This window comes from Saccostrea echinata, unplaced genomic scaffold (assembly GCF_033153115.1).
Source record: "Saccostrea echinata isolate AGI-Se365-2 ecotype Australia unplaced genomic scaffold, CSIRO_AGI_Sech_v1 ptg000001l, whole genome shotgun sequence".
In the NCBI taxonomy this organism is placed as follows: domain Eukaryota; kingdom Metazoa; phylum Mollusca; class Bivalvia; order Ostreida; family Ostreidae; genus Saccostrea; species Saccostrea echinata.
The window spans coordinates 49,880,083-49,894,407 of NW_026889750.1; the positions used below are offsets into that span (position 1 = coordinate 49,880,083).

The following is a 14,325-nucleotide window of genomic DNA, read 5'->3' on the forward strand; positions in this document are numbered from 1 at the left end:
AATTTTTCACCTTTATGTTTGTTACACTATAGGCACTTTGCTTGCCTTGTTCGCCGATCTTCTTTGTATCAGTAATTTGAGGAATCTTGATCAATTTATTTTAGAGAGCTTGAATAAGTTACACTTCTGAGAGCTCTAAATAAATTTACACAGAGGGCTAAAATGGTATATGCACTGGTCGAAGTAGGAGTAAAAAAAGAGATTTGTTGTTACATTCATTCTTAATAAAATTAATTCTTCTTAACTTTTCAAGTGTTGTTATTTAAGGTGTATAAAGCTATAAAATACTTTGAAAAGACCTGCTTTAGTTGTCTGTATTGCAGAATTTGTTTTACATTCCATTCGACATCATTCGTACCTACTTTGAACTGGAATGTTTTTTCGGTGAAATATGAATTTTTATGTTTAGTTGCTAAGGGGGTTGCATGTTGCCATGGCTTAATTATTAGGAGATTACATGTTGCCATGACAACAACTGATAGAATATTTTATATTCTTTCCGCTCTCTCAACATATACAATCATCAACACATTAATTGAATATTCATTTCCATCACAAACAATATGATCCCAAAGTCAAATCTGTCTTACAGGAGGCATAGGGTACATTGGTTGCCATGTACTGGTAATAGTTGCCATGGGTTGATTAAGTACCAAAAAAACTTTAATAAGACCAACATTTCATTGTCAATTTTGCTCAACGACATTTTTCTGACTTAATTTGAATAAATATTAATAAGATTACATGAATACATGTCAAAATTAACTTTCTTTGCCCCGTTGCTATGGAGAACATGTTGTTGCTATGGAGATAAATAATTATACAATATTCAATAATTTGCTAGGAAGTCCAAATTTAATTCTACTATTTTAAAATTTGTTTTTCGTTTTTGTAGATAACAATTCATTTGATTTTTCCGTAAACTTTTTACATTGTTTCTCATTTTATGTATCAAAATGCCCATATTTGTTGCTAGGCAACAAATTCAATTTTCAAAAAGGCCCGTGGATTTGACTTCAAATTCTAAAAGAGAAATTCATCTGCTTTTATGTGAAATACACGCAACAGCTGTATTAATCTGGCCTTTTTTTAAATTTGGCCTTGAATATTGCCAAAATCACGAAAAATGCTGAATCAGCAAAAATTGCAAAACATGTGTACCTTCCAATGGCTAGCACAGAACTAACTTAAGACCTAAATTTCTTTTATTGCATTATTAAAACACTTAATATTCGTATCTTTATTACACCAGTAAGTGAAAAATATTCTCATGGTATTAAAATTTTATTTTAAGCCTTAAAGATAGGTGAATTTTTGTCCATCAACACAGAAAAATTTGCTGGTTGCTAAGGAAATTTCTTTGGCCGGGTTTCCATGGTAACCATGACTCAAAGCATTTTTCATTTTACATACATTGTTCATAGTTCAAAACAAATCTATGTGTGGAAAATCATCAAATTCTGAGAACCCTCATATATCACCCTTTGTCTGATTTTTATGTGGACTGGTACTTAAGTAAATAAACGGGTCTTTATCACATTCGCACCAAACTTTACTCTGTCCTGATCCATGATCGGGAGGTCGTGAGTTCGAATCTCGGCCGCGACAGACGATAAAAAAAAAATTGGCAGCAACTGTTCCTTCGCCATGCGCTCGGCGCTTTGAAGTGAAAGTTGTGGGTCCTTCGGATGAGACCTTAAAAACCGAATCCCCTTGTCACGGCAGGCGTTGGCACGATAAAGATCCCTCCCTACTTAATCGACCTGAGTACCGAGTAAAGGTCAAAATTTGAAGCCCTTCACCGGTATATGGTGACGTCTCTATATGAGTGAAAAATTCTCGAATTGGACGTAAAACAACATACAATCAATAAATCATTACTCTCTCCTTTTGAAAGTTTTAAATGGTCTTTTTGACAGGACCAAGGAGAATCCATATTTGGATTCATCGACACCAAAATATGGATACGCAAACCTCAGACTTTTTAAACCGCCGAGTTTTATCAGAGGGAATACTGCACAAGTAACCGGTAGGCTCCTTAAACTTAAATTTACCAACAAAGAATTGCACGCAGTATATATTACTAATATTCTTAATTACAAAAGGGCCGAGTCCTGTGTACCAGAATATTTCAAATTGAAATATGACTTGAAATATTTCTACCATTGCTTCGAAATTTAATAACAAAAAGCCTCAACACTGCTTAGATATGGATCATCTGAAACATAATCCTCCAACGTGTTCGACCGTCACGATAGCTCAGTCGGTAGAGCGGTCTCTGCGTGATCGGAAGGTCGTGTGTTCGAATCACGGCAGCGGCTGACCTAAGTCGATAAAAAATAGATAGCAACTGATCCCTTGTCAAGCACTCGGCACTTTGAAGTGAAAAGTGTGGATCTTTCGGATGAGACCTTAAAAACCGAGGCCCGTGTCACGGTAGGCGTTGGCACGATAAGAACCCTGATTGTCGAGTAAAGGTCTAAATTTGAAGTGTTTCATCGGTATCAGGTGGCGTCTCTATAAGAGTGAAAGATTTACGTACGGGAAGTAAGACAACATATACTCAATCAATCAATCAATCCAACATGTTCATGTTCTTCACCAACAAATTGATGAAACAAAGATATCATCAGTCTCGTTTTAAGTCATCATTTCGCAAGTTTTATGGTCGATACAAAGACCTTATCAGCAAATACAACCTATCATTAAGTCAAATACTGACTGACGTTTTCATACTAATTGTTAGTCTATTATTTACACACTGAGCTGTCTACGGATTTTTCCGTTTTTCCCAATCCTGACAAGGAGCACATGGTGGGTTTGACTGGTTGAAAGGGGATGATTGTTCCTCCATGTCACCTCATTCCACCTCTAATCCTTTTAAAGGTCCGTATTTCCTCTGCTCAAAATTTGTATAGTTCTTAGGGACTTTTGAGCTTGATTTCTGTTCTTTATTTTCATATTGTACTTTTACAGAATTTATCACTGATCTTTCCCATCATTTTTCCATGTTGAAACAGTGCCTAAGTTGAAACTTTGGCATGTTTTTGCTCATGACATTAAGTATTATCTGAAGGTTGAAGAGGTCAAAGTAACCGAGATAGGACTTATTTTTTAATTAAGGTTTAAATTATGTCCGACTATGAAACCATTTTAATATGTTATTTCAACCTTATTTTTCTGTTGTTTAGCGACAACGAGGATACCAGCTGCCACGTCTACCAAAGGAAACATCATATATACAGTGAATTCCACTGACGAAGATTCCAGTCAACTGTACTACAACATGACATGTGTTCCTGCTTCCTGTCCCTTCACAATACACAACTGTATGCTCTACTCCTTTGTAATGATTTGATGTGCTCAATATGTACATGTCTATGTTAAGTAGGTGAAATATCCATTTTTTTCAGACGGTGAAGTTATCGTGACCTCTGACCTCTCTTCCCATACCGTGGCCGGATATGACCTGTATATTTACGTCACAGATGGTAACACCTTGGTGGGACCTCGTACCCTTACCGTAATCATTGAAGGTATACATTGAAAATCATACACAATTGTGCGTAAGTGATCGTGTAAATCATTACAAATTAAAAGCATACCATACTCAAGTACATGTAGGTATGGGCATATTTAGTACGGAGATACTTCTTCTTTGCTTACAAGGAATAAATTCAGTGCCAACGATCACCAACCTCCCTCTGTTGACGCCGATCACTGTACAAGAGAACGTTGCCCTATCAACCCCGGTCTTCCAGGTCTCCTTCACCGATGTAGACGCTGGACAAAATCATACTTATCACCTCTACTGCAATCCGAGCCTTGGTTCAACTCTTTTTTCAATTAATTCTACAAGTAAGCAAATGTATCTTTTTTTGGAAAAAAAACAAAACATAACATATGTTAACATTGATACTTTGTAGATCTTGATATGAGTACACATTACAGAATGGTAACCCACATTTTAATTCACGAAAACCGGACAACATCCTTTGAAATTAATTACAGATGGACTGATCACCACCTCTTCTACTCAGACAATCAACTACGAGTCTGTGTCCACCACGTCCACCAGCTTTCAGATGACCGTCACAGTGTCTGATGGATACGATACCGCTACGTCATCCTTTACCGTCGCCATTGCAGATCAGAACGAGGCCCCAGTGTTCGGGAAGGATGTGTATTTCATATCCGGCACTGAAGGCATGGTATGGAATATGTATCCTTTCTATGAAAGTGGAATTATAAATAAGTGGTTTTATTTTGTTTTTTCCAGAGAACAGAGAAACTTAATTTTTACCCTCTTTTGCAATACGCTTTAAAGTGTAACATCGTCTGATAAAACATTTATTTTCAAATTCATTTGACAAATACAAGTATTTTTTTTCCATTTGCATGTACAAAAAATGTCATGTGTGTAGCACGATAATAATAATCTGTAAATATTCAATAAGGCAGGGGCTGTTGTTAGTAACCCATCCTTTGACGTCACAGATCCTGATTCGGGAGACACACAGACATACTCAATTGATTGTCCTTCCTTTAATATTAACCCAGGCACTGGGGTCGTCACATTAAGGTAGGAACTGTAAAGAAGTTTTAAATTTAGAAGCCTTTACAAGTCTTTACTCTGAAGTTGACATTAAAAGGATGCTGGAGTTCCTCATTGACAACATTTTTGTAGCCTTTGGAGACCAGGTCTCCCAACAAGCTGTTGGAATTTCGATGGTCACTAATTGTGCTCTTTAATTTGCCGACCTGTTTGCATATTCCAATGAGAGAGAAAATATTTAAAAACTTATATATGATAAAACACTTGCTGTGGCCTTCAACTCGACATTTATATATATATCGGCGATGTATTATCAATTAACAAAATTTACTTTTCTTCTTATGTCGATTCGATATATCCTAAAGAAATTGAAATAGAAGACACCACAAAGTCTGTCACATCTGTGTCATGTTTGGAAGGTTTACTGACTATAGACGATAGGGGCCAACTAACAACTAAATTGTAGACTTCAACTTTTCCATAGGCAGCTTTCCTTATTTATTTAATAAAATCCCGCTATTGCCTGCATATAGTATTTACATTTCCCAACTTATTCGATACTCAAGAGCATATGCTCCAAGTACGATCAATTTTTAAACCGAGGCTGGCTACTGACAAATAAGTTGCTATTACATGGATTTCAACAACCTCGTTTAAAGTAAGCATTTCGTAAAGAACGAGTGCACTTATGGGCCCCGGTAAAATGTGAAAAAAATGAAGAATCAAATTAAGTATAATTTTTCATCTCAGATCATTAATTGACATCTAAACCATGAGATTCAACAAATTTTATCGCTGAAATTCATGAATATACAAAGATCAAAGCTATAAAATGTGGTAGGGGTCAGCCGACATTCGTGATTTTCTATAGTAAATCGAGGACGGTCATTCATTTCAAAGCTTTTGTTTACTGTCAGCCTAACGTTGTACAAACTTGTGCGAACGACAAAAAACACATTATACATTTTTAAAACTTGTATGAAAGTAGGAAATTTGTACAAGATTAGGCGTGTGCTTAAAATACTAAAAATGTATGAAAAGTTCAATGTTTTTCCTATAGCAAGCGAGAACTATTTACCTGTATGACCTATGTTGAACTCACCCGTGGAATAAATCATTTAAAACACCGGTAGTCACGTGAGTTCTACCCAGGTAAACATTCCTCAAAGGTGCTCACTGTAAAAGGTAGCCACAGCCACGTTTTGTATCATTATATCGAAGTCGTGCCACATAGAGAAGTTTGTATGTATTTGGTTTTAGGAACACGGGAGGGTTAGAGGAGTTTAGTGTCGTCAAAATGTCATTATGCATAAAAGCGTCAAACATTTTTTTGAAATTCATGCAAGACAATGGTACCGGTATTTAAAGCCACCTAAATACACTTTTTTTCATTTTAAAATTTAAAGGAAATAATGTTAGTACTTATTGTATTTTATTTATTTATTTCAAATGCAAGCGTGCAAATTTCTTAGTTTGATCACTATGGCTACAGGCATCTATACAACTTCATTCATTTTTTTCTCAGGTAAAATAGCGGAAGAAATATTATTCGGAAAACGCGCCCGTCAATGATCCACCATCAGATTGTTGAAGTGTCCGATTTAAATGTCACCTCCCCTTGATTTAAATAAACGAAACTCAAAATAGGTTCGGTACGACTTTTCCGGATTTGGGGTATCTATAGGCATATAGAAATCTTCATTTGTTTCAAATCCATGCTGATTTAGGTGATGTTTTAACATGATTTTAATTAGAAATATCCACTTGTGTATAACCATTACCAAAAAAGAACAATTTGATAATATATTCTAAAGTAAAACGGCACTGAAAAAGGGTCCATTAAGCATTGCTTAAGTGCACTTGTCCTTTATGGTCGTTATTATTACCTTGTTAGCAAATATAACCTATCATTGGGTCGTATTTTGGCCGACCTGTTTCATACCAATTGTTAGGCCTTTATTTTTATACTAAATTTGACTATGTCTACCTGATCACTATATAGGGCTCATGGCGGTTGTGACCGGTCAACAATGGATGCTTACTCCTCCTAGGCACCTGATCCCATTTCTGGAATTTTCAGGGGTCCGTGCTTTATGTCTCTTCACAGAATTGTATTGTTTAAAGATTTTTTTTAAGTTTATCATTGTTCGTCATCTTCACCTTTTTCATTGGTTTAAAACATGAAGTGTGTTTTTATTGTGATCAAAGGGTAAATGACGTTGCTATTACATAACACGTAGAAACCCATCATAAATATGTTCCTACAACTATGACAACTCCCATGAACAATGAAAACACATTTCGTCGTTTATTTTCATCATATTCACTGTTTTGATTCAGATTTCCTTTTCTTTTTTAACAATATGAAATTTGGGGCTATATTGCGTAGGTTTGGCAAGCTCACTAATATATAGCAGCCATGTGACTTTTCTAAATTGAGGTACGTTCTGCAAACTTGAAACTGTGAAATTTCGACAAATGAGTACAAAAATGTGTAAACATTTTTAAAAATTCAACATCTGTAAAAACGAAAAAAAAAACTCTTAAAGGGGCCTGGACACAGTTGCATTGTTTACAGTTTTAAATGTCTATTTTTATTCAAATAATAACTGCAGTTTAATGATTTGAACTTGCATGAATATTCTATAAGAATTCAATGACAACGACATTCCTCAAAAGATCACGTCAAACACGTGTCTATAAACAGGGCACGAGCTCTGTTAGTGTTTACGTTTTACCGTGTATGTTCAATTTGTTTAGTCTGTACACATCACTGAGCAGGAACTGACACTACTGGTGAGTTAGTTTTGCTGTCTTGCGTTTCTACTCTGAACTTTCTGAGTTATTATTTTCATTTTTCAATTAATTAATACACTATAAAATTTTTACTTTTCTAGGTATCATGGATAAAGTTTACTTTGTGAAAGTGCAAGGATATGTGTCAATCAAACGCGTCCCGAAATTCATAGTTTTAATGATTTCCAGAATAAAGAAGTTTCTAAACACGCTTTTAATATATTTCGGTGTGAAATGCAACATATAAGCTATAATATTGAAACTTTTAGAAAACATGAGCTTCAAATCTGTGTCCCAGCCCCTTTAAGAATAACACTTTTATGAATAAGTTGTGTAAATTTTTACCTTCATCTTTGATGTACAGACATTACAACTCGCTGCTTTCTTTTCATACACAAAATTAAACAACTGTCAGGAAATAAAAAAAAAAAATAAATGTAAATGTATTTAATGAAAACCTTAATGGTAATATTATGAAAGCCCTGGATTTTTTTTTAATAAAGAATGCAAAATATTCATCTGATAATCATAAAAAAGTTTATTATCATTCTATTCGAACAGGAAATAACTGTTCATCTTAATTAGAAAGCCTAATCAAACGCACATAACATTAAGATATGTGAATCTACAATATTTACATCCCCGATTTTTATTCGAGTGAAATATTTCAGCCATGACTACGATCTAGACGTCGCTGGGACTGCCACGTCAGTCACGTGCACAGTTACAGTGACCGACGGTGACCTGAAAGACACAGCCTCATTGGTCATCACACTTAATGACGTCAACGATCACACCCCTGTCATGGGTAGTCCTACCTATACATTTTATGCTTCGCCTAACACCGGTGTAGGTACCGTGATTGGCGTGATAACAGCCAGTGATGGAGATCTGGGATCTTTTGGTAGGTAAAGTAAATAATCAGAGTGTTGTTACAGTTAAATATATTCTGAAGCTGTTCAAACCATCATTATTACGCAAGAAAATCTGAAACTGTAATGGTTGACAATTTTCTCTCAGAAATGTTGTATAATGAAACAGTTACCTTAATGTATAAAGTATTTTATTTTCAATTCACAATTCCTAACCTTTAAAGGTATTCGTTAATTTGGCAATGGATATATTTTCATCTTAAAGAAATATTCTCTTATCCTGGAACTCTCCCTATTTTTTTTATTGTTAAAATTAATATATTTTAGTTTTACATTTCAATTTTAACATTTTTGTAAAGGAAACATTTCCTATTCCTTGGATCAAATCTCCCTCGGGAATGAATACTTTGGAGTGAAGACTAATGGGGACATTTACGTAAAGAACAGTTTGCTTGGCTTCTCCACCGGAATAACTCTGAGTTTGACAGCCACGGCACGAGACAAGGGTGGATTGCAGGGTTCGTCATTACAGATACACAAATAGGCCTACCTCTGTTTAAGATTTGTGATCTAAGCCATTACGTAAAAAGTAAAAGGCATTAGAGTTAAATAAACTGCCACATAACTCAATTTTTTAAATTATTTTATAAATTTCCTTCTTTTTTTCCAATCTATGATACATGTATTTTGGAATATTATATAGATTATTTTAAAAAAATATTTAGCAAGTAAATTTATTAACATAAAATTTCTAATAAAATTGATTGGTCAAAATATTAGAGAACTCTAAGCTGTCATATATTTTTTTACGTTTGAGAATGTCTGCGTTGTATATTGCAGACACAGCCACCATAACAGTCATTATCCCAGAATCCACCACCGCTGCCCCGGTAACCACTACTGATCGTCACCTAACGTTCTGGGAAGACACGGGCAACATTGCCTGGGTGACTGTCGCTTCCGTGTTGCTTTGTGGCTTCATTACATATTGCTCCTATCTTCTCGCCAGATATGGAAACTTCCCATGTGTGAAACACACATATAAACGCCATGAAAGGTAATTATAACATTTACAACTGTGTAATTTTTTTGTTTGATATTATGTTAAATAGTCAAAGATGACGCTTCTTCACGTTGACATACAAATAAAACAAAAAGTACAAGCAGATGCTATATAGTTATTATATATTCACTATTTCACAGCTCTTTCTTTAGCTCGACTGGTAAAAGACCGAAAGAGCTTATGCGATAGTAAGGTGTCTGTTGATCCTCTGTCTATCTTTTTTTCTCTTAGTCGTCTGTCCGTTAGTCTGTAGATAATTTTTCAAAATGCTACTCCTCCTAATTTTTGTTCCAATTTCAATATAATTAGCACATTTGTAGACTACACTAAGATACATAATTCTTTTTATCGCTTTTTAATTTCGATGAACGGTGCATGTTGCCTTGGTCACTATAAAAAAGTAAAATTCTTTTAAATCGCTACTCCTCCTACAGTTTTGGTCTGATTTCAATATAACTTGGCACACAAATAAACAACACTAAGATAATTACATGTAATTCTATGTATTGATTTTTGATTTTGATGAATGGTATTGCCATGGTTATTAAAAAGAGAATTTCTGTGAAATTCATTCAAAATGCTACTATTCCTACAGTTTTGGTTTGATTTCAGTATTATTTGTCACATAAGTGGACTACACTAAGATACATAATTCTTTATATCGGATTTTGATTTCAAGACCAGACCAAGGATCGTTATTATTATTTATTGCTTTTGCATAGTTTCAAGTTCTAGCGCTACTTTTCCCTTCCTTTGTTAAGAGTACAAACCAATAGAGCTACAGTCTCGTTAGAGACTTCTGGTCTATCTTATAAAAGCTTCATATCTCTTTCAGCAAAGTGAACACAACTAAATGGTCTCAACATGAATACAACAAGAAGAGAAACCCTGCAAACAAAAGTGAGACTGATATCAGAATTCAAGAAATTCCAGGGTGTTTCTATAAATAACGCACCTGAGCCAGTGGCTTCTCTGTAATAAGAGGAAACAATTCTAGCTACATGCAGTTTGTTTTTGCAGAAAACCTTTTATGTACAGATGAAATAAGACCCCAATAAAATTTCATTTATTAAGACAAACAAATGACCAAAACTAAATTTACATATTATGTAATCCTACATAACAATTAAATTGGTGGGCTGAAAAGAAAAGGATAGTAATGCTAAAATTGACTAGTTAAAGTGTAAAAACATCCTTAGTAGTCACATGACTAATCACATGACAAAAGTTATAAATATTTACAAACAATAATAATAGCAAAAGGGCGCTGCACAAAAAGGTCATCTAGAACAAGGAAACCTGATAACTTCAGCAGCATGTGAGTTGCTGCGCAAATAAATATTTATGTAAGCCAATAACAAAGTTTATAAGTTTTTTGAAAAGTTTATTAAACAACCGTGATCGTATAGATTTTTAAATGCTTGTTTCTGAAATTTCACCAGAATAGACCAATACTCTAGTTGTAGCAAAAGTTTTAAAGATCCGTCCCAAAGATTCCCCAAGAGCGTAGAACTAAAACTCCAAAAGTAATAATTAAGGTGAGGTGCAAATAAATTAGAGTCCAAAAAGTATTCCAAACGAGGCAAAGAATAGAGTCATAGAATAGAATCGAATTAGAATGCCGTTTTCCGGCAAAACAGGGTATTTTGTGCTCAGAGGGTATTCATGGTCCCGGATATAAAAGTACTTTTCATTGGCTGACTTAACATTACCATACCACCTACGCTTAGTCCGTAGGTCTGTCCGTTGACCTATGAACCCCAACATGGCACCACCCTCAAATGCAAGTAAACACTCATTACTAATATTTATGGGCTCAGTCCTCATCTCTACACCCCAGGAGTTCTAGCCCTAAGCTCTTTTACTTATTTACTTCAAAGTTCCCAATTTTATTGCTCTTGGTCTAAAATCTTAATAATACCATTGCATTTCCGTTCAAATTTTATTATTTAGTATCGATGGGCTTGATTGGTCTATTCTGATCAATTCCATTACAAAATGATTTACAAAATTATAGTTCATTGTACCAACAACAAAATCCAATCTGTTCTAACAAGATAATTATAGCTCATGAACATAAAGTCCCTTTTCCAATTATAAAGTCACTGTATGTGGTACACTAATAATGTACATCCTTGTTTAATACACTTTTATTTTATTTTACTTTCAGTACTAATAACTAAAAATGATATTGATACTGTCTAAGTTTAAAATGTTCAAACAATATGTCTGTGCTAAACCCTATAGGTTTACATTTATCAAGCTTGTAGGGTTTTTCTGGGGGATCTTCTTTTTGAATGACGAGTATATCTTTTTTTAATGCAAAATAAATATTCTTTAAGTTTTACTTGCTGAAATTGTTCAAATTGTTTGCCTCTAGGCTAAATTGGGGCCCATTTTTGTGGGGTCTAAGAGCTTTATTTGTCAAAAATTTTATTCTTATAGGCATTCTGATCAATGGATCTTTGAAAACTTTTAATTGCCAAGTTTATAAAAGTTTGCATTTCCAGACGTAATCCAGTGTCTAAATTTCTTTATAAAATTTCAATTTGTTCTGGAATTAAATTCTCACATTAATACACTCACTTTGTTCACGTTTTGGAAGCACCATTTATATAACTGAGATATTTTCGGTTTCAGAGACGTTAATTTCAGAAAGATATGACTTGAAGCCATGGGAGAGGAGTAATCCATCTTACAAGTAAGATTTTAAGATCTGAATTCAGAATATTGCTCTATTGCTACTTCTTTCATGAAAAATTTCCACAAGTTGTACTTCTTTCGAACCTTTTGCAAATTACAGGAAAATTTGTCATAAAGTATGCTTGGCTATCTTGTCGATTTCTTGTATTAAATTGAAGGATAATCTCCCTTTTAAAGGACATAACAAAAGTTCAAATACAGACAGGGTCGTTTGAAAATCTGATAAAGAACCAATGAGCCCAGAGTAGGAAACCTAGGGTTGGTATTTTTCGTCAATCCGAGACCGACCCTGGGTTTCCAACGACGATGCACTGAGCCAGAGATGACAACGTCAAAAGATGACTCTTCACCAAATTTGTAAAACTGGAGCCTCTTAGGTTTAGCGTTCAGGTCCAATGGTGGTGCAAAATTGGATGTACATTACACTTTGAAAATCTTTTTTTATGTTAATTGTTTGCATAATTAACATTAAACCCTCTTGTGAAGGAATGTAAGAGCTTTTTATCCCATCTGAGCCGAAGACTCAAGTGAGCTTTTCTAATCAAAAAGTGCCCGGCGTCCGTCTGTCGTCTGTAAACTTTTCACATTTTCGACTTCTTCTCAAGAACCACTGGGCCGGTTTTAACCAAACTAGCCACAAAGCATCATTGGGTGCATGGGATTTAAGTTTGTTCACAGAAAGTGTCACGCCCTCTTTCAAGGGGAGATGATTAAGATATTGTGAAAATTTGGTGGCATCTTTTAAAAATCTTGTCAAGAACCACTAGGCAAGAAAAGATGAAAATTATATGAAAGCTTCAATACAAACTCTAGATTTAAGTATGTTCATATTATAACCCCCGGGGGTAGGGCAGGGCCGCAAGAAGTCATATAATAATTGAAGTATCCTCAGGTAGTGTAGATTTAAGTTTGTTCCATGGAATCATGACCCTGGCGGTAGGGCAGGGCCATAACAGGGGTCATGGTTTAACATAGGAAGATATAGGAAATATCTTTAAAAATATTGTTCTTAAGAGCAGCTAATCCATTATTATTCATATTTTAATATATGAGTATCCTCAGGTAGTGTAGTTTTATGTTTGTTCAAATCATGATCCCTCGGGGTAGGGCGGACCACAACAGTGGGCCAAAGTTTTACATAGGAATATGTAGGTGTAATGGTTAAAGCGACACCGTGACGCACAAACGGGAAAATTGACAAACATAGAATTTTTGCATGACTCGTGCAAATTTTGTTCAATTCCTGAAAGTATTAGGTTTCAGAAAATTACAAGTTTCGGAACCTAAAAAATCCACTTTTATGGAGAAAAAATTTTGTGTATGGCCAAAGACAAAAATATTACTTTATTTCTTTCTCCTTGTTGTACGCGTACCTAGAAAAGTTAAAGAAGTTGCAATGGTCTCAAGTACCAAAACAGAATGTCGGTAGACCAAGAATTTTGATACAGTCTTCAAAAAAGATAATTAGAACATATTTCTCACCTTTGCATGTTCCAGTCGAATGTTGTTTACAAGTTTACCAGTTAAAACTAAAAGTGACCTGACCTTGACATGCACGATAATAACGAAACGGTACATACAACCTTCGTTTTTCTGGCACTTATATTCCTCCTGAAAACTTTTCAATACTGAACTGATTTCTGCTTCTTCCTAGCCAGTGTGCTCTGGTGAGGGATGTGGCCCATGGGCCTCTTGTTTAAGGTTGACAGGGTAAAGAACTGATGTGAATATTCCCTCACTTAGTTTGAATTCAAGATTGTTTACTCCATTGCAATTTGGACTAAATATGAATATTTTAGGATAAGAAATCCCCTTCCCACCCACCCTGACTAAAAATCATCAAAAATCTATAGATATACAGCTCAATACAGATACAAAGATTTCTTATCTAAATATAAACCGCAGATTTTCAGATAATAAATAACAAACCTCCATTAGTAATTGCTTTAGTAACGTGTATATTTGAACTATTGTACCCGTGATTATAATTATTATTTTTCTTTTCTTGCTACAGGTATGACAGTTCACGAACTCTACATGTGTAAATAAATATCAATTGGAGAATAACCCGAGTTTCAGAATGATGCAAGATAACACACGATCATGAACGTGCAACATATTCAGAATCTAATTAGAAAGTGTGCCCTATTTTTTCAATGATCTCCAGAATTATACTTTCTTAAAGGTTAAATTCTTCATGTTAATGGAAGATTATTTGCATTTTATGTAAAATATTTACAAATTCGAGATAAAGAAAGTTTTTCTCTCATGTAGATTTTTCCCGTTTGCGGGGGAGTAGATTAAATCTTGTGTATTTGTGGCTACCTCTAGTTTAT

The 14,325-nt window shown here is 34.7% G+C and overlaps 1 protein-coding gene across 1 annotated transcript in view; it reads left to right on the top strand.

Moving 5' to 3' along the window:
• Nucleotides 1–14,076, top strand: part of LOC133198243 (cadherin EGF LAG seven-pass G-type receptor 2-like) — a 28,275-nt gene extending 14,199 nt beyond the window's left edge. The window contains exons 10-20 of the mRNA XM_061334369.1: nucleotides 3,192–3,329; nucleotides 3,414–3,536; nucleotides 3,670–3,858; nucleotides 4,012–4,211; nucleotides 4,458–4,582; nucleotides 8,023–8,255; nucleotides 8,583–8,741; nucleotides 9,064–9,280; nucleotides 10,122–10,186; nucleotides 11,927–11,987; nucleotides 14,004–14,076. Of these exons, the coding sequence (XP_061190353.1) occupies nucleotides 3,192–3,329; nucleotides 3,414–3,536; nucleotides 3,670–3,858; nucleotides 4,012–4,211; nucleotides 4,458–4,582; nucleotides 8,023–8,255; nucleotides 8,583–8,741; nucleotides 9,064–9,280; nucleotides 10,122–10,186; nucleotides 11,927–11,987; nucleotides 14,004–14,034 (1,541 nt within the window). The 3' untranslated portion in view covers nucleotides 14,035–14,076. The remainder of the gene's footprint in view (nucleotides 1–3,191; nucleotides 3,330–3,413; nucleotides 3,537–3,669; nucleotides 3,859–4,011; nucleotides 4,212–4,457; nucleotides 4,583–8,022; nucleotides 8,256–8,582; nucleotides 8,742–9,063; nucleotides 9,281–10,121; nucleotides 10,187–11,926; nucleotides 11,988–14,003) is intronic.
• Nucleotides 14,077–14,325: the final 249 nt, after the last annotated feature.